The sequence below is a fragment of the Hyperoodon ampullatus genome, assembly GCF_949752795.1.
Source record: "Hyperoodon ampullatus genome assembly, chromosome: 3".
NCBI lineage: Eukaryota > Metazoa > Chordata > Mammalia > Artiodactyla > Ziphiidae > Hyperoodon > Hyperoodon ampullatus.
The window spans coordinates 94,194,047-94,221,232 of NC_136916.1; the positions used below are offsets into that span (position 1 = coordinate 94,194,047).

The 27,186-nt window shown below is 38.9% G+C and overlaps 1 protein-coding gene across 1 annotated transcript in view; it reads left to right on the forward strand.

The window, feature by feature from the left end:
- Positions 1–27,186, forward strand: part of TTBK2 (tau tubulin kinase 2) — a gene marked incomplete at its 3' end in the record, with an annotated part of 114,693 nt that overhangs the window by 63,305 nt on the left and 24,202 nt on the right. Inside the window, exons 7-9 of the mRNA XM_079698786.1 lie at positions 2,884–2,976; positions 4,084–4,209; positions 23,135–23,292. Coding sequence (XP_079554912.1) covers positions 2,884–2,976; positions 4,084–4,209; positions 23,135–23,292 — 377 coding nt within the window. The remainder of the gene's footprint in view (positions 1–2,883; positions 2,977–4,083; positions 4,210–23,134; positions 23,293–27,186) is intronic.

The following is a 27,186-nucleotide window of genomic DNA, read 5'->3' on the forward strand; positions in this document are numbered from 1 at the left end:
AAACATTTTCAAAATAGCTACTAGAAAGAGATTTTATATATATATATATATATATATATATATTCTTTTTTTATTTTTTATTTTTTTTAATTGTATTTATTTATTTATTTATTCATTTATTTATGGCTGTGTTGGCTCTTCGTTTCTGTGTGAGGGCTTTCTCTAGTTGCGGCAAGTGGGGGCCACTCCTCATCGCGGTGCACGGGCCTCTCACTATCGCGGCCTCTCATTGCGGAGCACAGGCTCCAGACGCGCAGGCTCAGTATTTGTGGCTCACAGGGCTAGTTGCTCCGCGGCATGTGGGATCTTCCCAGACCAGGGCTCGAACCCGTGTCCCCTGCATTGGCAGGCAGATTCTCAACCACTGCGCCACCAGGGAAGCCCTATATTCTTTTTTTTTCTTTTTAATTTGAAGAGTAGAGATTTCTTCTAAAAGCCTTTCCAGCATAGAGTGCTCTATCCGTTGCTCTGTTAACCTGCTTATTAATCTTGGTAGAGAAATTTAATAGTGTATGGCAGTGGTTCTTACCCTTCTTTTCTGCTCCCAACACACCTGAGGAGTAGAATGCTTTACACAGTAACACAGCTTCACAACAGTGATTTTCGGTGTATGTGGTGACACAGGAGTGCAGCTAGTGGAACCTTGAGAATGTCTTGTCTAATTTAAAAAGAATTCCCAGGTAATTCTAAAATACACTTCTTTCTTCCATACTCTGCGACCATGATTCGATAATTTCTAAACTTAATACACTGCATTTCTATTTTTTGGGTACCTAAATCTTAAACTTTTTTTTTTTTAAGTAAAAGCAAGTTTATTTAGAGAATCTTAAACTTTTAACGTAAATAATTCCCAAACAATACAAGGACTTTTCAAAATACTTGACGAACTCTGTTTACTTCATCTCATTGTTTTCCTTCATTTTAATCCTTTGTTAATATTTGTTTTGTGTCAATACTTTGAAGAAATTATTTTACTTTCTTCTGGTTCTATGGTTGCTACTGAGATCTTTGTCCATGTATTGTTGTTACTTTGTATTTAATTTGTCCTTTTTTTCTTGACTACTTTTGATATCTTCTCTTTGTCTTTGGTGACCTGCATGTGCCTTGGTGTGGATTTCTTTATATTTATTTTGTTTTGAGATTTGTTTTGCTTCCTGAACATTCATATCTTTCATCTATTCTGGAAGATTCTCAGACATTGCTTGTTTAAATGTTGCCTCTTTTCCTTTCTCTCTGTACCTTCATTTTCATATCTCCAAATTGATGCATATTAAACCTTCTTGTTTTGTCTTCCATGCCTTTTAAGTTCACTCTCAGGTTTTCTCTTTTGGTCTCTTTTTTGCATTCTAGATAATTTCTTCAGATCTGTCTTCCGGTTCATTAATTCTTTTTTTCTGGTGTGCTTGATCAGCTTTTAACCTGTCCATTGAGTGTGGGTTTTTGTTGTTGTTGTTGGTGGTGGTGGTGTTTTGGCCGTGCCACGTAGCTTGTGGGATCTTAGTTCCCCGACCGGGGATTGAACCCAGGCCCTTGGCAGTGAAAGCACCTAACCACTGGACTGCCAGGGAATTCCCTAACCATTGAGTTTCTAATTTCATATTTGTGCTTTTTATTTCTAAATGTTCTTTTTAGTCCTTTTATAAATCTAATTGGTCTTTTTATTTGGGGGGAGAGAATATGCTTCCTTTCTTGTGACTGATTCTATTTCTTAAACATTTTAAATATCTTATTTCATATTCTATATCTTATAATTCCATTCTGAAAGTCTTGGATATCTAATTCTGCTCTTTATAGTTTTTCTTGCCGTTAGTTTATGGTAGCTTGCTTTCTAATATATTTTATAATTTCAAGTAATGAACTTGTATTTGGGGGGGCTTTATCTATAGGAATTCAATGAGGTCTGAATTTAAGGGTATCTTGAGAGGATTTTCATTTGCATCTGTCATTACTGTAGGACAGGATCACCCAGAAAACACTTAATTTCTGGGCCTGGTTTCCTGGACCACACAAACAATATAAATTTAAACCCCAGATCTGAGTGAGGGGTAGTCCTATGGTAACAAATTCTCAGGGCAAATTTTTTTTAACCACTTGCTTTATCTTTTTGATAGTGGTCAAATTTTACAGAAAAAAATTATTGTAGTATAACATACATACCAAATACTGCACTAAAGATAGTCCTTTGAGGGTCCTAGCTATATGTTGGTGGTAGAGGTGGGGAAGTTACAAATTCTGTCTTGTGTAGGCTCAATGCTTTTACACCTGTCCCCTTCATGACTGATAAAACCCTTGTTGGTAAACCTGTGACAAATGCCCCCAAGACAGCCAAAGCCAGAGCTTCAGTATTAGGTTGCTTCTCATGTTTCCAGCTTTCTTTTAATTTTGGCTCTTAAGATTTCCTTTGCTTTTTTTTTTTTTAATTATTGTAGTAAAGAACACATAACATTAAATTTACCATCTTAACCATTTTTAGGTATACAATTCAGTAGTGTTAAATATATTCATATTATTGTGCAACAGATTTCTAGAACTTTTTCATTTTGCAACACTGAAACTCTGCACCCACTAAACACTAATTCCCCTTTCCCCCTTCCTCCAAGCCCTTGGCAAGCACCTTCCTTTACTAATTAGTGAACTCATTTATTAATTAATGGGTTCTTAATTATTTCCAGCATTTCTGGGTTTTGGGATGTTCTTTGTATCAAAAGTTTTTCAGTATATCTGTTATGTCATGTAGATTGCTGTATAGCTATACAGCTACATAGATATACCTACCAGATAGTTTTACAGGAAAATGAAACACAATAGTTAGGCCTTAGATAATGTAATGTACTCACAAGGAGTGGTAATGGAATGTGACTGAATTCTCTTTTGCTTATGAAGGAAATGGGAAGACATGATGACCTTTGGTCCTTATTCTACATGTTGGTGGAATTTGTGGTTGGTCAGCTGCCTTGGAGAAAAATAAAGGACAAGGTAATTTTGGAAATGGAAATGTTAGGACTTCCCTGGTGGTTCAGCGGTTAAAACTCCATGCTCCCGGGGATTCCCTGGTTGGCGCAGTGGTTGAGAGTCCGCCTGCCGACGCAAGGGACGCGGGTTCGTGCCCTGGTCCGGGAAGATCCCACATGCCGTGGAGCGGCTAGGCCTGTGAGCCATGGTCGCTGAGCCTGCACGTCCAGAGCCTGTGCTCCACAACGGGAGAGGCCACAACAGTGAGAGGCCCGTGTACCACAAAAAAAAAAAAAAAAGACTCCATGCTCCCAATTCAGGGGGCCCGGGTTCGATCCCCGGTCAGGGAACTAGATCCCACGTGCCACAGCTAAGAGCCTGCATGCCACAACTAAAGATCCCGCATGCCACAACTAAGACCCGGCACAGCCAAATAAATAAATAAATATTTTTTAAAAAATAAAGCCTTTAAAAAGAAATGGAAATGTTAGTTTTGGTAGGGGAAGGAGTAAAAATTTCTGGGTAGGCGTTTTTGTTGAGATTATACTTATGCATAAGAATTAAAAGTTACAAACATTTTCACTATATCCCAATATGTATATTTTTCTTTCTATGAGCTGATATTAGAGATGTAATTAATGTTATGACTTTTTTTTATGTACGTGGAGAATAGATACTAATTTAAGTACAATCGTCATTTCTGATTTGACTTCTAGCCCTCCCTCTTAGGTTTTATTTTTACTAGTTCTCTTTTTTCTTTTTTATAAGTCAATTAGGCTTTTAGTTTTTAATTGTCACATTATATTGTTCGATTTGAAAACTAAAAATGCATGTGTTGATAAAGAAAAGTAGACCAGATTTAAGGTCAGCTCTTTCTTTTGGGGAGCTATGTGTTCACTGATGCAGAACTGTGTTACCCCTTTGGTTCTGCACTACAGTCCCCTCCCCCTGCCCCCTTAAAGCAGTGTGCATTAAGCTGTTAGCTATTAGTAAGAGCTCAGTTCTTGCTTTATGCTTAATTACCCACTGTCTCATTCTGTAGTACATACCCTTGAGACTGTTACTGAGAGGCTCTTAATGTGTAGCTGCCAAGAGAAATTGACTTCGGTTCCTTTTCTCTTTACTTCCCAGGAACAAGTGGGCTCTATTAAGGAGAGGTATGAACACAGGCTTATGTTGAAACATCTCCCTCCAGAATTCAGCATCTTTCTGGACCACATCTCCTCTTTGGATTATTTTACAAAACCAGACTACCAGGTAATCACCTTTGTGAGTTCTGTGGGTTAATTCTTCTCTCTAATTTAGTCTGTCTTCACTCATTGTACTGTTGAGGGTGCTGTAAATGAGTATGGGAAGTCCCTAGAATAATACTATTTTAATACATCCTGAGAAATGTGGTTAAATTGGCTGATGATGACAGTGTCCACGTCCGCACATGAGCGCGCGTGTGTGTGTTTCCTCCCTTCTGGACGAACATACTTCATTAGAGTTTTAGGTTTGTTCATCATGTAACATTTTAACTGTTCCTGCTGTGGTTCTTCTGGTGTACAGAATTGCTGATAGTTCAAATTATGAAAAACTTATGGCTAATTTATTGACTAGAAGGAAATGTCCAACTAGGTAATGTGTCTGTCGAGGGCTTGAGGGCTGCATATTGTATGTTAATATGCTATGGGACAGCAGTCAGTGAAGATTACTGGCTCCGTTTTGTCTGTGGTGAGTGAAACATTTCCTCAGAGCATCAGTTAATGAGGCCTTAGAAGCGTGACTAGGATTACCACAAATTGCATCCCTAACCCCAACCAGCTAGATTTCAGAAGATTCTGTTGCTCTCAGGGGGGGAACTTGGTCAGAGCTTAATGTGAGATAATCACTACCACTGAAAACATAAATGCAAGGCACACATTGATTAATAATAATAATAATAAAATAATATATTAGTGTATCATTTTTATCTACAAAGGACAACATATAGGCTTTACTGCCTGTTAATGAAAGTTTCATATTCTAAAGTGTTGTCAGTGTCAAAAGACTAAAAGATTGTCTACAGCATAGTGAACTTATTTGCATATAATAACTAGTTCTTTGTGAAAATGCAGCTTTTGTATAATATATACAGACTATAAAGCAGAGAGGCAACATACAGCCTTGGGTCCTTAGAGACCTTAAGTAGGTGAGCCTGTGTTATTCTTTTCTATATGGCTATTTGAGTTATAAACTGTATAGGCTAACAAATGGAGGAAATACGTTGTATATGAGTCACTTTGGAATATGTTCTCATTTATATTTTATATGGGTTTTCTAAAATGCAGGAGTTCACATTACTTGCAATAAAATAATGAAATTTTACTTGTAAGGCTAGATTCAGGAGGAGCTAGGAATTGTTACAACTTTCTCATCTTGGGTGCTAATAATTTTTTGGTTGACAAAGTTTGCATGTGAATATTAAAGTTTACACAGCAAAAAAATTTTAATTACATTCTCTGCTTAGTTATGCCTACAGTCTAAAGAAGACTAATGTTCACCAGCTAAAGTTTGAAACTTAGACCTATAATTAATTTAATTTAAATTAACAAAGTATTGTTCTCAGGTTTTTCAGTTGGACATTCTCTAAGGGGAATCTCTGTGTTTCTGTCACCTGATAACAAAACAAAATATAGTAATTTCCCTATTTTAGGAAGAGAGAGAGCAGGCATAACATTTTCATTGTTTCACAGATTCTATAAATAATCTGCTTCTTTTTTACTCTCTGATTTTCTGTAAGCAATGAGTGGGAGCAGAGGACAGGTAGATGGGAGAAGGATAATTGGGGAAAAGATGTTGGCGTAAGTGACGGGTATATTCTGATGACTAGTATCAATGTGATGTCAGGTTCTAAAAAGATCTGACCTTTGCAGTTTCTGTCTCTTGCTTTCCTCACAATGCTCTGCTGCAGTCTTCATTTTGAGAAAAATTACTCTGCTTTGTTTGTTTTAATTTTTATTTTATTTATTTATGTGGATGCGCCGGGTCTTAGTTGCGGCATGCGGGCTCCTTAGTTGCAGTGTGTGAACTCTTAGTTGTGTCATTCATGTGGGATCTAGTTCTCTGAGCAGGGATCAAACCTGGACCCTCTGCATTGGGAGCGCAGAGTCTTAACCACTGTGCCACCAGGGAAGACCCCTCTACTTTGAATCTGAATGTCCTTGTGAACTGATGGTTAATTTTACAGTTTGGAATTCTGAATATGACTTTGATTACTGTTCTTTCAGAATTTTAAATTCCTTATGGAACAACCAGTGTAGTTAACAATAACAACAAACCTCCTCCAACAGCAAGCATACTAGTACTTAGTGTGACTGCTTCCCTAGTGTTATCAAAGGTCAAATAACAGTATGTCTCCAACTTTATATATTCTGAGACAAGACCAAAGTAAATATATTTTATAATAGTGTTAAATGATGCTGTTTTCCAAAGCCACTTTCCCTGTGAATGTCTGTGTTTGTGAATCCTTAAACATCATAGTTTCTTGCCAGAGAACATTATCTTAACAAGTTGCATATGGCCAGCACATTACCAGTAACCTGCTAGTGCTCACTCTGACAGCATGTGCAGACCTAGAGAGGAGAGCTGTTTGCTCTCTACCGGGAATCTTTTATGCATGTCTCAGGTTGAATAAAGGCTGACACTTGCTTTTGGAAAGCTTTATGGTGTTTTGGGAAATTACACCCAAGTTTGTACTTAGTACTTATGTATGTCTGTCTTACCTACTGGCTTTTAAATCCTGGGAGTACAGACATGTCTTGTTTTGTTTTTTTATTCCATACTACCCTGGCACTGTGCCTGGCACCTAAATTTTCAACAAATGTTAGGAAGATTGAATTGAATCTTACTTTGCCTAATAATCTCCTACTCAGGAAATATAAGAAAAATCAGCTCTCATGAGTGCATAAATACTGTTTTCTGTCTGTTAAACTAAAGGTGAAGATGTTAGAATTATAGTCAAGATTAAAGCAGATATCTTATTATGAATGCAGTCAGCACTCAATATCTGCAGGGGGTTGGTTCCAGGACCCCTGGGGATCATGGGTTCTCAAGTCCCTTATATAAAATGGCATAATATTTGTATATAACTTATGCACATTCTCTCGTATACTTTAAGTAATCTCTACATTACTTATAATACCTAATATAGTGTAAATGCTATGTAAATAGTTGCTGGTAAGTTTTGCTTTTTGGAACTTCCTGGATTTTTTAATATTTTTGATCTAGTTGGTTGAATCCTCAGATATAGAACCTGCAGATTGTTTTTGTTATTAGGTTTTGAAAGAGTATATCAACTATAAGAGACGAGTGCTGGGCCATGAATCTTCTCTGGTGATAAAATTGTATAGAACTATACACACACAAGTACATGTAAAACTGGTGAAATTTGATAAACTGTCTGGGTTGTAGCAATGTCATTTTCCTGTTTTTGATATTGTACTCTAGTTATTTAAGATGTTACTGTTGAGGCAAACTGGGTAAAGGAGACTTCTTTGCACTATTTTTACAATTTCCTATGAATCTGTAATTATTTCAAATTAAAAGTTTAAAAAAAGTGCTGGGTCAACATTTTCAGAAATGTAGATAGTGATTAAAACATTCGATCTTGTTGTTGCCACCTTATAATTTAAATAAATCCTCTTAAAGTGTTTTGAGAAAGGGAGATATTTCTGAGGGGTGCCTAGGAAAATCTTATCAACCTTGAATTCCACCACAAGACTCCTCCTGTAGGTGACACTGTTACTAGTTAGTGGGAAACTAAGCAGCATCAGATTAGATAAAGAAGAACCCTTGGTGCCTTTACACATTATTATCACAGTAATGACACAGCGTTGTCACAATAACACCTGGGTAGTAGTATTATCCCTCTCTTACAAAAACTTAATTTAGACATGTTGCCTGGGAAAACTAGTGGTGCTAGAGGTGGTGTCTGAACCCATTTCTGACTCATTCAAAAAGGCCCAAGCTCTTTCTAGTTTCCCAACATGCCTTCCTTAGAGAGGTGGCCACAAACACAGCAGGCACTGTTAAGTAAATACTAACATGAGTGGCTAATAAAATTTCAGGGAAAGAACTAAAAAGTTATATGAAAAATTATCAGAAATTATTGTCAGTAACTAATAGGATCACATGATCCTGACATAAGAACAAAAAAAAGTATCTTTATTAGAGTGTCAGATTATGTGAAGCATCATTTAGCAAATTGAGAAGACTAATGAAACCCGTAAATATACACACCATTGGTGAGCCTGAAACTAAAATGTGTATATCAGCCAGTTCACACACTGACACAGCATTGCTAAAATCAGAGGATATGAGTGAGGAAATCCAAAGCCAACTAAATGTCATTAATCTTGTTAATATATTTTCCAGGTTTAGGAATGGCACTATTTATACAGAGATTACATCAAAATTTAGAAGGCTTGCCTCTTGCTTTGGGGGACTTAGAGCCGTTTTAGGATCCCCTGACTCTAATAATGACAAAGTTAAAATTTTCGGAAGGCACAGATGGGCTGCTTGTGAAGCAAACAAACAAGAGGTTGAGCTAGAGTAACAAGGGGGAACATCCCATAAAATAAGATGTGAGGGACGATCTGTCTCGCTTAAGCTGCCATTTCAGCTGAGCCCTAAAAAATGGGACTGTATTGGCCATGTGGAGAGCAAAGACAAGAGGAAGAAGGTTACAAGCAAAAGGAAGAACATGAGCATAGGCTCTGATGTGAGAAAAGAACGGAAAGAAGACAAGTAAGTGGCTAGGACGTAGCAAATGAGGGGAGAAAGTGGTTTGAGACAAGACTGGAAAGTAAGGCAGAGGCCAGGTGATACAGGGCCTTGTCAGCCTTGTTAAGGAGTTTGATTTTATTCTAGTGCAACAGGAAGCCTTGGAGTCTAATAAACAGGAGCATGGTGATCCAATTTGTGTTTGAAGAGGATTGCTTTTGTAGTTGTGTGTGTTCAAATGAGGCAGAGGAGAATTAGAGACTACTTAGGAAGGTACTGAGAGAGGCTGAGCTATGCCTTAGAAAGAGAGAAATATTTTAAAAATCAGGATCTTAACACCACAAAGGTTTATTTTTTTGCTCACAAAACAGTGTAGTTAAGTTGGGCCTCTCTCCTGGGCAACTCTCAAGTGGTATCTTGAACATCTGGGCTCCACCCATATTCTGACACTGCTGTCTTTAATCCGTGGCTTTTACAGTCATCAGGAAAGGGAAGAGCAAGTATGGATGATGGTTTAGGGGTTTCAGACCAGGCCTGGAAGTGATCTAAACACTTGGACATATACCCCTGTGACCAGAACCCATTCACACTGGCTCAGTTCTAACTGCAAGGGAGGCTGGGAGATAGCATCTTCCTAGGCAAGGAATGATGATGGTCTTGGCTTGGATATAAGCAATGGAGATGGAGAGAAGTGGATGAATTCTTGCTTTCCCTCTTTTAATTATCTCCTTTCATTCTCATTTGTACTTATGTGTTCCATAAGTACCCCTCAGTGCAGTCAAATTGGACTCCTAGCACTTCTTCCAGCTTGTCCTGCCTGGAATGCCTGTGTTTCATAATGCTGCTTGTCTTATGAAATTGAAGGCTCGACTCAGATGCCACAGTCTCCTCTGATTCCTTTCAGACAGGAGTGATTTCTTATGCTAAACTCTTATAGTGATACTTTGTTTTCTCTCTTTACTAGATAAATTCCATTAGAGCCAGTACCTTGCACATTTATCTCAGCTTTCTCAAGAAGTTAGCACAATGATAGGCATTTAATAAAAGTTTGCCAAATTGAATGAAATCTGCTTAATCTGATTATTACTTCTGTTAAATGCAAACTCCCTGAAGACAAGACTGTGTTTTGTTCACTCTTGCATTCCTAGCACCCAGCGTAGTAGGCATTCAGTGTATGTCTGAGTCAATGAATGGGTATTTGATATAACTATATAGAATACAGTAGAGTCACAGAACATCCATGTTTACTTGACTCACTTAAATTCAGCTGCATATGCAGGAGATGGAACAATTTTAACGTGTCTGTGATTCTGCTTGCCCTTTGGCTCAGCCATGCCCTGTGTGCCTTTGTGAATCTGCTGTTCCCTCACTCTTTCTCTCATTCACAGCAATCAGGCCGCACTGACTATGATTCTAATGTTTAAAAGGACAGTAGGGCTTCCCTGGTGGCGCAGTGGTTGAGAGTCCGTCTGCCGATGTAGGGGACACGGGTTCGTGCCCTGGTCCGGGAGGATTCCACATGCCGCGGAGCGGCTGGGTCCGTGAGCCATGGCCTCTGAGCCTGTGCGTCCAGAGCCTGTGCTCCACAGTGGGAGAGGCCACAACAGTGAGAGGCCCGCGTACCGCAAAAAAAAAAAAAGAAAAAAAAAAGGACAGTAATTTGGGGGGTACAATATAACCCCTAAATGTAGGTAGCTTCATTCACGTTAATCTGAAGAAATAGAAGTCTCTCCCAATGCTGGAGAAAAAAAATCTAGCTATTTTGCCTCTAGTACAACTACTATCCTGTACTTTATTTATGGGCACCTTAAGAAGCTTTCAAGAATAATTTCAACTTTGTACTGTTTTTGCCTTGCCTGGTATATGGTCAGACCACTCAAGATGGCTGTTCTCTTGCTCTCTGTACATCCCCTGCTCAACCAGTCCCTGCTTCATCTACACCCTGCTCACATGGATGGCCTTGCTCCCTGGCCCAGCTTGTGATTATTCTAGTTCTTAGGACAGAACAGCTCCATATTAAAGGGAAACATCAGCCCTTGTGATGGTCATTAATCTGAGGGTCTGTGAGGGACATGCCCCAGTTGCTGGTTTCCCTGGTAACTGATGAGCCAAGCTGACATCAATTTCCCCTATCAGTGGTAGCCTCCTTCTTCCCCTAGTTGTGAAGATTGCAGCCATGACCTGCCTGCTGTCTGCCATGCACCGTGGGTTGTTGCTCCTGGACCCTTTTGCTGCGTACATGTAAGGTTCCCTTTCCAATAAACCACTGATATCTCTGTCACTGTCTCTTGGCTCTTTCTTCAGTCTTGAGGCTTGGCAAGTACAGGGCTTGCAGGCCTGTGGGGTGCAGCTCAACACCTGCTGACTGGCTGTAACTCTAACATGGTGGAAATGGCACTGCACTTAAAAGAGCTGTTTCAGTTGGTGCTTTGCTACACACCATTTGTATGGCCTTTCTAAACCTGTTTTCTTTTCTGTGAAATGGTGAAAATGCCTACCCCACAGTGTTGTTAAGATTTTAATGAGGTAATTGTGAGAATGTTTTATAAATTGTAAAGCATCATGTAAATGAAAGTGGTTTTACATGTACCTCAGTGACACACTGCGTTTGCTTATAATTATCGCACTTTTCTTCATTCTTTTATTGTACTCAACGTTACTTCTATGTTAATAGAACTTCTATTTCCTTTATGCTGCTTTGTCCTGTTACGGCAAAAAGGAAATGTTGCTTACCTTTTTCATTGAGCTTTTTAGGAGGCATCGAGAAGCTTAGACATTGCCAGTTTACCTTGTGGGCTGATGAGCACCTGGAAGAAATGACCTTGGTATCAGTCAGCACAGTGGCTGAGCAACCATGCTGCCTCACAATGCCTCAGGTCCCCTGGGGTAGCTGACCAAGGGGCACTCCTAAGTCATCCTAGTATCTTATAAGTGGTGAAAACAGCCTAAAACTCTGAAGCTTCTTCAGCTAATTCTCTTTATTTGATCTTTCTTTTTTTGGTTCTGTTCTCCAAAGGATGCGTGCAATGTAATTTTTTCCCCCTCTACCAATGCTGCTAAAAAACCCCCAGAAGAGGAGAGAAATCTAGAACCTGTGCATTTCTTTTCCTCTATTGCATCTACTTATCACTGAAGTGAGGCAGTTTCTTTTGCCATAAATAGTCTATCTTTGAATCAGACAAGCCAGCATTGTCATTGTGCTCTGCTGGTTAAGTGCTTTATTGATCCATTAATTTACCACTTATTAGCTGAGAAGGAATCAGGCTTCTCAGTCCTCAATATCACATTGCAAATAGTTCTTGTTTTTCAAACACTGGACTTTGTCTGCATTTTCTTTGAAAGGGCAAACTGGGATTTCATGTGGAGATAAATATGATAAAGCTATTGATTGCATTTGTGCTAAGGATAAGAGGAGGGGTGCTTCCCTAAAGCATTATGTCTATGTCAGATGAATGATTGCTATAAAGAATAAGGGTATTGCCCTGCCCACTTGAGCCTGGGAAACCTGCTGAGCTCCCAGGTCAGGTCCTCTGCCCTTCAAAGAACCCTCCAGGCCACGTGGGTCCTGGGGGCATAGGAGGGAGGCCCTCCTAGGGGAGAACAGGAGAGGCAGGCAGGAGGGGCCCTCCAGGACTGGAGGAGCAGGAGCGGGAGAGGAGCAGAAGGTGTTTGCCTCACCAACTAGGGCCCAGGAAGCCTGCTGGGCTCCCAGGCCGGGTCTCCCACCCTCTGAGACCAGAGGCACGCCTGGACCCCTTCTGTTCCATTGAGCCTAAGCCCTACACCCCCCAGGGCCTTTTCCAGCCCTGTGGGTCCTAAGCATAGGCCCCACCCACTGCCCAAACCCCACGCCTGCCTAGGCCCTGCCCGCCACAGCTAAGGCTTTTTCCACCTTTTTTTTTTTATTATTGTGGTTCTGTTTTACCTTCTGGTTGTTGTTTCATCTATATTTTTATTTCTTTATAGTCTTTCTGACATATCTGTTAGTTTCCTAGTCTAATTTTATTTTTTACTCTTTGTTATTCTTTTTTTTTTTTTTTTGCCACCCCATGTGGTTTGTGGGATCTTGGTTCATGAGCTGGGGGGTGTCAGGCCGAAGCTCCTGCGGTGGGAGCTCCGAGTCCAAATCACTGGACTAACAGAGAACCTCAAACCCCAAGGACTGTTCATCGGAGGTCTCCCGGAGGTCCTTATCTCGGCACCAAGACCCAGGTCTACCCAACAGCCTACAAACTCCATGTTGGAAGCCTCAGGCCAAACAACCAGTAAGACAGGAACACAATCCCAGCCATCAAAAAAAAAAAAATGAGACAGCAAAAAAATATATCACAGATGAAGGAGCAGGTAAAAACCTACAAGACCAAATATATGAAGAGGAAATAGGCAATCTACCTGAAAAAGAATTCGGAGTAATGATAGTAAAGATGATCCAGAATCTTGGAAATAGAATGGAGGCATGGATTGAGAAAATACAAGAAATGTTTAACAAAGATCTAGAAGAACTAAAGAACAAACAAACAGTGATGAACAACACAATAACTTGAGATGAAAAATACACTAGAAGGAGTCAATAACAGAATAACTGGCAGAAGAAAGAATAAGTGAGCTGGAAGACAAAATGGTGGAAATAACTGCTGAGGAGCAGAATAAAGAAAAAAGAATGAAAAGAATTGAAGACAATCGCAGAGACCTCTGGGACAACACTAAACACACCAACAGTCAAATTATAGGGGTCCCAGAAGAAGAAGAGAAAACGAAAGGGTCTGAGAAAATATTTGAAGAGATTATAGTGGAAAATTTCCCTAACATAGGAAAGGAAATAGTCACCCAAGTAGAGGAAGCACGGAGAATAAACACTAGGAGAAACACACCAAGATACATATTAATCAAAATAACAAAAATTAAATTCAAAGAAAAAATATTAAAAGCAGCAAAGGGAAAAATAAAAAATAACATACAAAGGAATCCCCATAAGGTTATCAGCTGATTTTTCAGCAGAAACTCTGCAGGCCAGGAGGGAGTGGCAGGATATACTTAAAGTCATGAAAGAGAAAAACCTACAATCAAGATTTCTCTACCCAGCAAGGATCTCATTCAGATTCGACAGAGAAGTCAAAAGCTTTTCAGACAAGCAAAAGCTAAGAGAATTCAGCACCACCAAACCAGCTTTACAGCAAATGCTAAAGAAACTTCTCTAGGCGGGAAACACAAGGGAAGAAAAAGACCCACAAGAACACACCAAAACAATTAAGAAAATGGTAAAGGAGCATACATATTGATAATAACCTTGAATGTAAATGGATTAAATGCCCCAACCAAAACACACAGACTGGCTGAATGGATACAAAAACAAGACCCATATATATGCTGTCTACAGGAGACCCACTTCAAACCTAGGGACACATACAGACTGAAAGTGAAAGGATGGAAAAAGATACTCCATGCAAATGGAAATCAAAAGAAAGCTGGAGTAGCAATACCCGTATCAGATAAAATAGACTTTAAAATAAAGACTGTTATAAGAGATAAGGAAGGACACTACATAATGATCAAGGGATCAATCCAAGAAGAAGATATAACAATTATAAATGTTGACGCACCCAACATAGGAGCACCTCAGTACATAAGGCAAATGCTAACAACCATGAAAGGGGAAATCGATAGTAACACAATAATAGTAGGGGACTTTTAACACCCCACTTACACCAATGGACAGATCATCCAAACAGAAAATAAATAAGGAAACAAAGCTTTAAATGACACAATAGACCAGATAGATTTAATTGACATTTATAGAACATTCTACCCGAAAGTGGCAGAATACAGTTTCTTCTCAAGTGCACACGGAACATTCTCCAGGGTAGATCACATCTTGGGTCACAAATCAAGCCTCGGAAAATTTAAGAAAATTGAAATTGTATCAAGCATCTTTTCTGACCACAACACTATGAGATTGGAAATCAATTACAGGAAAAACACTGTAAAAAACATGAATACATGGAGGCTAAACAGTGCACAACTAAATAACCAAGAGATCACTGAAGAAATCGAAGAAGAAATAAAAAAATACATAGAAACAAATGACAACGAAAACACAATGGCCCAAAACCTATGGGATGCAGCAAAAGCAGTTCTAAGAGGGAAGTTTATAGCAATTCAATCTCACCTCAAGAAACAAGAAAAATCTCAAATAAACAATCTAACCCTACACCTAAAGCAACTAGAGAAAGAAAAGCAAAGAAAACCCAGAGTCAGTAGAAGGAAAGAAATCATAAAGATTAGAGCAGAAATAAATGAAATAGAAACAAAGAAAACAATAGTAAAGATCAATAAAACTAAAAGCTGGTTCTTTGAGCAGATAAACAGAATTGATAAACCATTAGCGAGACTCATCAAGAAAAAGAGGGAGAGGACTCAAGTCAATAAAATTAGAAATGAAAAAAGAGAAGTTACAACAGACACTGCAGAAATACAAAATATCCTAAGAGACTACTACAAGCAACTCCATGCCAATAAAATGGACAACCTGGAAGAAATGGACAAATTTGGGGAAGGTACAATTTTCCAAGACTGAACCAGGAAGAATTAGAAAATATAAACAGACCTATCACAAGTAATGAAATTGAAACTCTGATTTAAAATCTTCCAACAAACAAAAGTCCAGGACCAGATGGCTTCACAGGCGAATTCTATCAAATATTTAGAGAAGAGCTAACACCAATCCTTCTCAGACTTTTCCAAAATATTGCAGAGGGAGGAACACTCCCAAATTCATTCTACGAGGACACCATCACCCTGGTACCAAAATCAGAAAAAGATACCACAAAAAAAGAAAATTATAGACCAATATCACCAATGAACATAGATGCAAAAATCCTGAATAAAATACTAGCAAACAGAATCCAACAACATATTAAAAGGATCATACACCATGACCAAGTGGGATTTATCCCAGGCATGGCACAGATTCTTCAGTATACACAAATCAATCAATGTGATACACCATATTAACAGATTAAGGAATAGAAACCATATGATCATCTCAAAGATGCAGAAAAAGCTTTTGACAAAATTCAACACTGATTTATGGTAAAAACTCTCCAGAAAGTGGGCATAGAGGGAACCTACCTCAACATAATAAAGGCCATATATGACAAACCCACATCAAACATCATACTACATGGTGAAAAACTGAAAGCATTTCCACTAAGATCAGGAACAGGACAAGGATGTCCACTCTAGCCACTCTTACTTAACACAGTTTTGGAAGTCCTAGCCACGGCAGTCAGAGAAGAAAAAGAAATAAAATGAATACAAATTAGAAAAGAAGAAGTAAAACTGTCACTGCTTGCAGATGACATGATACTATACATAGAAAATCCTAAAGATGCCACCAGAAAACTACTAGAACTACTAAAACTACTAGAACCAAATCAATGAATTTGGTAAGGATACAAAACTAATACACGGAAATCTGTTGCATTTCTATACACTAACAATGCAAGAACAGAAAGAGAAATTAAGGAAACAATCCCATTTACCATTGCAACAAAAAGAATAAAATATCTGGGAATAAACCTACCTAAGGAGGTGAAGACTTGTACTCAGAAAACTATAAAACACTGATGAAAGAAATCAAAGATGACATAAACAGATGGAGAAACAGACCATGTTCTTGGATTGGAAGAATCAATACTGTGAAAATGACTATGCTACCCAAAGCAATCTACAGATTCAATGCAACCTCTATCAAACTACGAATGGCATTCTTCACAGAACAAGAACAAAAAGTTTTACAATTCGTATGGAAACACAAAAGCCCCCAAATAGCCAAAGCAATCTTGAGAAAGAAAAACAGAGCTGGAGTAATCAGGCTCCCAAATTCAAACTATACTGCAAAGCTACAGTAATCAAGACAGTATGGTACTGGCACAAAAACAGAAATGTAGATCAGTGGTACAGGATAGAAAGCCCAGAGATAAACCCACGCACATACAGTCACCAAATTTATGACAAAGGAGGCACGAACATACAGTGGAGAAAAGACAGCCTCTTCAATAAGTGGTTCTGGGAAAACTGGACAGCTACCTGTAGAAGAATGAACTTAGAACACTACCTAACAGCATACACAAAAATAAACTCCAAATGGACTATAGACCTAAATGTAATACCAGACACTATAAAACTCTTAAAGGAAAACATAGGAAAAACACTCTTTGACATAAACCACAGCAAGATCTTTTTTGATCCACCTCCTAGAGTAATGAAAATAAAAACAAAAATAAACAGATGGACCTAATTAAATTTAAAAGCTTTTGCACAGCAAAGGGAACCATAAACAAGACGAAAAGACAACCCTCAGAATTGGAGAAAATATTTGCAAACAAATCAAGGGACAAAGGATTAATCTCCAAAATATACAAACAGCTTATAGGGCTCAATATCAAAAAAACAAACTGTTAAAAAATGGGCGGTGTTGGCCAAAGTAGGTCACATGGCCAAGCCCAGAGTCAGTGTAGGAGAGCAGTATCAAAAAAAAAATAAAATGGGCAGAAGACCTAAATAGACATTTCACCAAAGAAGACATACAGATGGCCAAGAGGCACATGAAAAGATGCTCAACATCACTAATTATTAGAGAAATACAAATCAAGACTACAGTGAGATATCACCTCACACCAGCCAGAGTGGCCATTATCAAAAAATCTAGAAACAATAAATGCTGGAAAGGGTGTGGTGAAAAGGGAACCCTGCTGCACTGTTGGTGGGAATGTAAATTGATACAACCACTGTGGAGAACAGTATGGAGGTTCCTTAAAAAACCAAAAAGTAGGGCTTCCCTGGTGGCGCAGTGGTTGAGGGTCCGCCTGCCGATGCAGGGGACACGGGTTCGTGCCCCTGTCCGGGAGGATCCCACATGCCGCGGAGCAGCTGGTCCCATGAGCCATGGCCGCTGAGCCTGTGCGTCCGGAGCCTGTGCTCCGCAATGGGCGAGGCCACAACAGTGAGAGGCCCGCGTACCGCAAAAAAAAAAAAAAAAACACCAAAAAGTAGAACTACCATATGACCCAGCAATCCCACTACTGGGCATATACCCTGAGAAAACCATAATTCAAAAAGAGATATGTACCACAGTGTTCATTGTGGCACTGTTTACAATAACCAGGACGTGGAAGCAACCTAAATGTCCCATTGACAGATGAATGGATAAAGAAGATATGGCACATATATACAATGGAATATTAGCCATAAAAAGAAATGAAATTGAGTTATTTGTAGTGGGGTGGGTGGACCTGTAATACAGAGTGAAGTAAGTCAGAAAGAGAAAAACAAATACCGTATACTAACGCATATGTATGGAATCTTAAAGAAAAAAAAAGGTACTAATGAACCCAGTGGCAGGGCAGGAATAAAGATGTAGACATAGAGAATGGACTTGAGGACACAGGGGTGAGGGGGAAGCTGGGGTGAAGTGAGAGAGTGGCAGGGACATATATACACTACCAAACATAAAATAGATAGCTAGTGGGAAGCAGCTGCATAGCACAGGGAGATCAGCTCGGGGCTTTGTGACCACCTAGAGGGGTGGGATAGGGAGGGTGGGAGGGAGGCTCGAGGGAGGGGATATGGGGATATATGTATGCATGTGGCTGATTCACATTGTTGTACAACAGAAACTAACAGCATTGTGAAGCAATTATACTTTAATAAAGATGTATTAAAAAAAAAAGAATAAGGATGTTCCAGGTGGTGGGATATTGCATCACACATTTTTGGGACTACACATGCTTATGTATACAATTAATTTATTTTAGATAATGCATTTTTGTTAAATTTTTTCTTGTTATTAAAAGTAATACATATCATAATACAAGTTTGGAAATTAAAGAAAATAGAAAGTCCAAATAATTCAGAATCTCATTACCCAGACATAGTACCTGATTTTTATGTACTTTTTTGTGTCTTGAATAATATGTTTTAGAAAAAGCATTTTATTGTATATCCCATTAGAATTAAGATTAAGAAAAACAACTACCTCTTATTCGTAAGTGCAATCAGAAGGGAAGTTGACACAAATACTCAACAACAGTAGCCACATAAAAAGTAATATTGCATTGTTGTCTGTCCAGATCCTCAGGTCCTCCCTCCTCTTTTCTTCCCCTTCCCGCCCCGCGCCCCCCTCCCCACCGCCAGTCTCCTTCCCCCAACCTCCTCCCTTTCTCTACTTCCGTTCAAGGAAGATTCACCTTCCTGATGATGTTATGCTTCTAGTGTTTCTCACACTGTTTCACCAATTTCTCCTATTGCAGCAAAATATGAGCATGTTCTCAAGAGTTCTCTCAGTCTTAAAGTGTCAGCCATAAGTCCACAATTTCTTTGTATTCTCTTGATTTATCCTAAAGGTTCCTATGAATTTTGCTTTCTAACTTCTTTGTGTTCATTGTATTATAAAATATCATATTAAATGTCTTACTCTGAGTAAAATTCTCCAGGAAGCTGTGCCACATTTATCAAATGACTTTAAACTCTCTCTGGCATATGGCTGAATCCCCTGAGGGTGCACGTTACCCTAATTTGAGAAACCTGGACTCTTTAGTTAAGTTTGTATTTTCTAAGAATACATTATTAAATAGAAGGAGTCAGATATATACTAGATTTCCAGTGATTCTTAGTGAAGAGATATGGATCCTGTCTTCCCAGAGGGAAGTGTCAGAATCATCTGGAAGGTTTTTTCAGATTTTTGCTCTGCTTCCTTTTCAGTTTGAGAATTACTGCACAGTGAGCTCCTGTTCTGATTGGAAAGTGAAAGTGTTTTAATCCGCAGTAGTACTGGGCTATAAAAAAGGATGAGGACTACAAGTTTTATTTATTTATACATACATACATATATGTGTATATATATATTTGATTTATAAGGTTAATGATTTATATTCTGAAATCTATTTGAATGAGTAACTGAATTGAGTTTTTCCAGTCTTATTATTTATTTTAGCCAAATGTGATATGATGAATTCAGTTACCAAAAAAAAAAAAAGGCTTTGACTTGTCCTATTTCTACTATCCCAGTCTGTTGAAGTTTAGGATTTAGAGCAACCGTGATCCTGAATTAGAAAATTATTCTGCTACATTGGAAATGTTTTGCTCTTTAAGGTATCTGCAGAGCTCTAATCATCTGACCATTTGTTCCCAGTAGGGTGCCTTCAGTGCTTCAGTGCTTCAGTGCTTTTAGCTTTCCTTCTAGTTCTTTTGTTATGTGCCCTCCATCCTTCTGCCTCCTGCTGCTGGTCTCAAGTTATCACCATCATAGTAATGAACTGTTTCTTATTTTTGGACCAATGGCATATGCTACATTTTCTAAGATATACAATACTATGATAAATGTAAGAAAAGAATTCCATCATCTGACAATAAAAACTGTTTAGGACCATGCCTATTGCCAAGCAGTACAGGCAGAGCATTTAGCAGTAGCAGTCTGAGTACTCACACAGCAGAGCATTTGCTGCCTCGTGGATAGGGACTCCACCTTTCAGGAAAGAAACATGTCACTCTGTGGGAACCTATGAGAACCTCAATTTCCAGAGTTGGAAAGAGGTCCAAGGTCTGCTGTTTCAGTTCTCAGGTGCAGGGTTTCAATCCTTGTGTGCAGGGTTTCAGTCCATCTTCCTGTCATCCTTTGTGTTTTCTAAAGCCCTCTACCTCTGACAATTTGGGAGGATCTGAGCTGTAACATTGATAACTTATGTCAACCAAAATAGGACCAAAATAAAAATTCCGAGGTTTTATAACTATGCCTTTCCCAATTCCTTTTAGCTTTTTAGTTTCCTTTTCTACATCTATTATTTTTTTTGAGGGAGGGTACTTAAACAAAAGGTAGGATCATGTGAATCTTTCAGCAAGTATTAGTACAAATAAACATTTATTCTCAAACTGTTTTTAGAGTACTATTTAAGGGTTCTGCACCCACAATTCCAATTTTTTTTTCCCACACCACCAAGCAATTCTCTGCTGCCAGCTGGATTCCTAAAATTTCACTCAATTCTGACACCATCTACCCAGAGATAAATAGCATCAGATTTCACAGGTTAAGGACTCATTCCCACAAGACTACCTTCCACTTTAGATACCAATTACAAGTCGTAGTTGTCATGTGTACTTCTGACTGACTGGCTATAAATTGGAGGTTGCCATGACCCCGTCCTTGGGTTTGATTAACTTGCTAGAGTGGCTCATAGGCCTTGGGAAACCAGTTTTCCCCCTAGATTACCAGTTAATTACAAAGGATATAACTCAAGCAGCCAGATGGAAGAACTGCATGTAACAAAGTATGAGGAAAGGGTGTGGAGCTTCCATGCCCTTTCCAAGGGCACCGCTCTCAGTACCTCCACATGTTCACCAACCTGGAAGGTCTCTGAAGCCATCCTTTTGGGTTTTTATGGAGGCTTCATTATATAGGAATGATTGATTAAATCATTGACCACTGGTAATTGATTCAACCTCCAACCCCTCTTCCCTCCCCTGGAGGCCAGGGGTGTGGGACTGAAAGTTCCAACCCTCTAATCACGTGGTTGGTTCCTCTGGTGACCAGCCTCCGTCCTTAGGTGCTTTCCAGAAGTCACCTTATTAACATAAACCCAGTTGTGGTAGAAAGGGATTTGTTATGAATAACAAGACACCCATTTCACCTTTATGGCTCAGAAGTGATTTCAGGAACTGAGGAGTAGAGATCAAATACTGTAACAAAAAATGCTCCAACTGCTCTTATCTCTCAGAAAATTTCAAGGGTTTTGGGAGCTGTGAGTCAGGAACTGTGGACAAAGACCAAATATATATAGAAATGTATTTTGGGTCCTCTAAATGACCAAATATTTATTTCATATAAATCACAATATGGCACTCTTAGACATAAGGCATTGGTTAGATACAGTGATGAGCAAGATCAGACACGTACCAGCCTCGTGGAGCTTACAGTCTGGGTGAAATCAATTAAATAATCAAAAATAACTATAAGTTTATAATTGATAGCATTTGACCATCTCCTTGTTGAGGTGGTTTCTTCACTTGGTATCTAGAACACCACACACCTGTTTCCTACCTTACTGGCCACTCCTTGTTTCGTTTTGTTTTTTTGCTGAGTCCATCTCTTCTTTCCATCTAAATGTTGGAGTGCCCTAAGCCTTAGCCCTTGTTACCCACTCTCCTTAGATGATATCATCTAGTCATGTGGCTTTAAATAATACCCATTTATATCAATATGCTGATGATGCTCTCAAATTTGTATCTGTATTCACTATTCCTCCCTAAACACCATAAAACTTTCAATATCCCAATCCTCACATTCACTGCTTTCCATCTCAGTAAATGGCACCACCATTTACCCAGTGGCTTGGGACAGAAATATAAATTATTCTTTTATTCTTTCTTTACTTTCACAGCTTTCATCTAATCTCTCAATAAGTTCTGTTGGCTCTACAAATTATGTCCAAATCCTACCACTTCTTATCACCTCCACTGTTACCATGCTGGCTCAGTTGACAGTAGCCTCCTAAATGGTCATCTCTTCCTAGCACCTTCATCCCCCTCCTATTTATGGCATCTGTTCTCCACTTCTTAGCCAGAGTAATCTCTTTAAAGCCTAAAACAGACCTTTGTAAAAAATCCTCCAGTGAAGAAGTGCTGATTTCAGGTCTGGGACAGGAAATGTACACGATGAATCTCTGAGGATAGGATACTAACAGAGTAAGAGAAATGATGAGATATTAATCCAGTTTTAATCATAAAATTGAAAATGTTGCATACTGTCAAACATAAAGGAAGGTCTTTATGAGATCTTTCTCAATATTACATTAGACTTTTGGAATTTAAAGACAAAAATGGAATAATATATAATATAAATAAAATAATAGAGCAGATTTCTTTTTGATAATTCATGTGCACACACACAGTTTAAGAATTTTTCAAACCCACAAAAAAACTCTAAGGCAGCACAATGAACTTTTATATGCCTCTTAACCTAGATATACCACCTGTTAACCCGGTCACTTATTTAAGTTGAACCATATGTGCCCCTTTTTGACACACACAAAAAAGTGATCATGTGGTTGAAACTGAATGCACACATACACATACAATACACATTTCCTTTTGCCAAACCATCAGAAAGTAGGTTTTAAGTATGACGCTTCATTATTTATCTTCCAAGAAAAAATACATTATCCTACATAACTAAAAACCAGTATCTCAACTGAGAAAAATCAATATTAATTGAATATTATCATCCATATATAATCCTTATTCAAATTCCCCTATTTGTATCATCAGGCTTTTAAAAAAAGTCATACTGCTAAACTAATTTAAGAGTCTGAGGTGCTGTCTCTTATAGAATAAAGTGATTATGTTTACTGTTGGCTTACTCTAGTTTTTTCCTTTCGTGGTTTAGCTTCTTGCATCCGTGTTTGACAACAGCATCAAGACCTTTGGAGTAATTGAGAGTGACCCTTTCGACTGGGAGAAGACTGGAACTGATGGCTCCCTCACCACCACCACTACTTCTGCCACTCCTCAGCTGCACACCCGCTTGACCCCTGCGGCAATTGGGTATGTCCTAAACAGGTGGTTCATCAGTGTCTTTCCTAGATGTGTTGTATCAATATTAGCAGAAATGTCTTTTATGCCATCCAGGTTCCTTCAGATGACCAAATGCTAAGACATAGGGGTGCCTATGGGTTTCCTTGAATTAACATTGCTCTTATATATGCCTTTGTTTGGATTTACTTTTCTTAGAAAGTACTTAAAGATTATACCGTGAAGTGGCAGCTTAGAGCTTGTGTTACTCGTTAATGTCAGATGTACAGCAGATTTTCTTCAAAATGAGAAGGGGCATTTGTTGCATTTACTACTAAAGAATAGATGGGCGGGCTTCCCTGGTGGCGCAGTGGTTGAGAGTTCACCTGCCAATGCAGGGGACGCGGATTCGTGTCCCAGTTCGGGAAGATCCCACATGCCGCGGAGCGGCTGGGCCCGTGAGCCATGGCCGCTGAGCCTGCGTGTCCGGAGCCTGTGCTCCGCAACGGGAGAGGCCACAACAGTGAGAGGCCCGTGTACCACAAAAAAAAAAGAATAGATGGGACCCCAGAACAAGAACAAGCCACAATTATTTCTGACTACACTGTGCTTAAGTTTAGTGGGAACAAAACGTATAGCTACTCCTCTTATGAAAGTGATTAATTTTCGAGGTGTATTAGGAAGAGGTTAGTGTATTTCCATCTTCTTGGGGGGTTTTTTTGTTTGTTTTTTGATTTGTTTTCCTTATATACATTAAATACAGTTGCTTTTCTTTCTTTTTTTTTTTTTTTTGTTTGCGGTACGCAGGCCTCTCACTGTTGTGGCCTCCCCTGTTGCGGAGCACAGGCTCTGGACTCACAGGCTCAGCGGCCATGGCTCATGGGCCCAGCCGCTCCGCGGCATGTGGGATCTTCCCGGACCGGGGCACGAACCCGTGTCCCCTGCCTCGGCAGGCGGACTCTCAACCACTGCGCCACCAGGGAAGCCCTGTTTGTTGTTTTTCTATTTGGGGGGGATTGTCTTTTTTTTCTGACCCCCCCTCCCTTTTTCTTACCTGCTCTAGTTGGTTTAAAAGAAAAAGTAAATAGGGAAAAATCATCATACAATGAGCTAATTGGAACACTTTATCACTAATCCATTGCTTTGTTTTTACAATGAGATGAGATCACTAGAGCTTATTGAATCAGAAAAGGTTACGCAGACTCGTATAACTGGAGATGATATCCCTGATTAGTTAGTCTAAGAATTCTTAAATGTGAGACCTTGACTAGCTATAGTAGAATCACCACAGATGTTTGTTTAAAATACCCATTTGTAGGACTCACCCCAGACCTACTGAATCAGAATGTCTAGGGGTATGGCACAGAAGTCCATATGCATCAGATGTTTCTCATGCTTATCTGAGTTTGGGACTCACTGCACTATTCCAGCCACCCCATTTTACAAATGAGGAAATAATTCTAACTCTGAGTGAACCATCCAACTTTAGATAAAGATTAGTGAGCGGGAGCCTATGTAGAAATTTTGATTCTTGCTTAAATGCTTTTGTCCTCCTTCTCCTTTGATTGTTGTTAGAAATAAATCTCACATTTGCAGAAATCCAGGTGATAACACTTCAGGGTAGCCGAAGTCAATGAATAGATTTTAAGTTCCCATATCCCAAAGTTTTTTCCTAAAATAAGATAGAATAATAAGAAAGGAAAAATAAAACTACATAAAAGCTATGCCCTCAGCATAATTTGAAGACAAAGGATGCCCAAATCAAACTAACTGTGAGTAAAAAGAGAAAAAAACAAAACCCTAAGGCCTTATGTAATATCTCTTATGCTCCTGCCTCACCCAGTCCTGCCACAAAGCTTACTGAAGGCAGATCAATAAAAACTGTGGGAAGAGGAAAGTTAGCCCTGGGACTTAAGGTTGATTTAAAACGAACATCAGAAAGACTAAATCCATCCGAAGAATGAAAATACTAAAAAGTATCCGGGTAGATCAGATAATAAACTACAGGGAGATAAAAATATTCATGATTCAAAACATGTAGCTTCTGAGGAAGAAAAAAGACAAAAAGGGAGAAATGCCCTTTGTCAGTTGAATGGTGAAGGAAAAAAACACATATCTGTTTGGGTCCAATCAGGAGAGAGAAACTACATAGTAATTTGAACAGGGAAAGATGATACCAAGAATTATTACCTATAACACAAAAATGGAATAATGTGGGATTGAAAAAGTAGAGAGAACCGTAAAGAATACAGGAATAGCAAATATAAAGTGCAGCTCCTACTCCTAGGGCTGAATTAAGCATCCAAGGAAAAGCTCCCTCAGTCCCCACCCAGGGCTGAGTTCTGACCTTGTTGGTGAGTGTATGTCCTCACTCATTGGATGGCAGGGAAGTTGCTCTAATGCCATACTGGTAGAATTTGCTGAAATATCTGCCCTCTGGAACTTGATGGAAATCTGCCCTCCGGAGTGCCAGAGAAAACGATTTACTGGAAGTGTCTTACTAGAGACACTCTGCTACAAAACTTATGGGTAGTAGGCGTTGCTCTGGGAAGATATTGATTGCTGCTGTCTGTGTACTGCAGGAGACAGGCACGGGGAAAGCCACACATGCTGGAGAAGCTTGACAAGCTGCACAGTGGAACCCAAAGCAAAACCCTTTCCTCCTGCAGGGTCTCTCCAGTGCCTTCTACTGACAAAACTCCCATGCCAGCTGGCAAAGGAAAAGAGTTAAAGGACACAGATCCACTTTCACAGAATAGGCAAAAAGGATGAATTTGGAGCTGAAAGGCAATAAATGAATAATTACAGAAGGGCAAAAGGAGAAATAAAATTTAATTACCTATAAGAAAAGAGAACTATAAAATCAGAAGATGCACAATATCTCCTCTGACCAAATAAAAATCCACTGAAGTGTTTGGATTTTGCTATACTGACAGAGGAGGGCACCAGTTAATCTATGAATCCTGTAAAACATTCCAATGCCACAAAAATGAACAAGAAAAATATTGTAAATATCCATAAAGTGTTATTTCAAAAACTCAAGAAAATCTAACACATATTTACTAAGGAAATTTCCTCTCAGGAATAAACAACTATGAAAAAGGAAATTATAAGATAGAACCCCAAATGGAACTGAATATGTTCATGCATTGAAGATATGGATAACCACCTTGGATCAGAAATTTGAAAACTAAGAAATAGAGTGAGTGTGGTGTGGGGATGGAGAGAAGAAAGAAAAGGAAAAGATGGAGGAAACAATGAAATGATAGTCCGTTGAACTCAGGAAAGAAATGGAATAAAAAGATATCTCACAATTGAATAAATCACAAAGTGCGCAAAGGACAGTAGACGCAAATGAAAGTTTAATAAAGGGCATTGAATAAAGTCGGGGAAAAGCCCCAAGAGAATGAAAATAAATCATTCAAAAGGGCTAGAGAGAAAGTAGTGCCAATGGAAGGCAGAGAAGGAATAGCATTCATATTGTTAGAGTCCCTGAAGAAGAAAAGCAAAACAATACCAATTAAAACTGAGAAACTCAATAGCAAAAGGTTAAGTAAGGAAACAGGGGACTAAGAGCATTTAAAAAGGTAAATGTCCAAAGATGACCATTAGAACAAAAAAGCAAACCTTCTAAAATATATATTCTTAAAAGTTTATAGATTAAAGTACAAAGAATACTCATCTGGTAGAGAAAGAAATATAGCAAATATGACAAAATACACATAATTATAAAATACTGTGACAGAGTTAAGACCAAACATATCAGTCATAGCAATAAATATGAATGGGGACATCTATTAAAAGAAAAAGATTTTTAGTTTGGTTTATATAGCTGTATACATATGCTGTATACAAGAGATATACCTTAAAAAACATGTTTCAGAAAGGGATGGACAAAGATAAACCAGAAAAATGGAAACGGTCAGA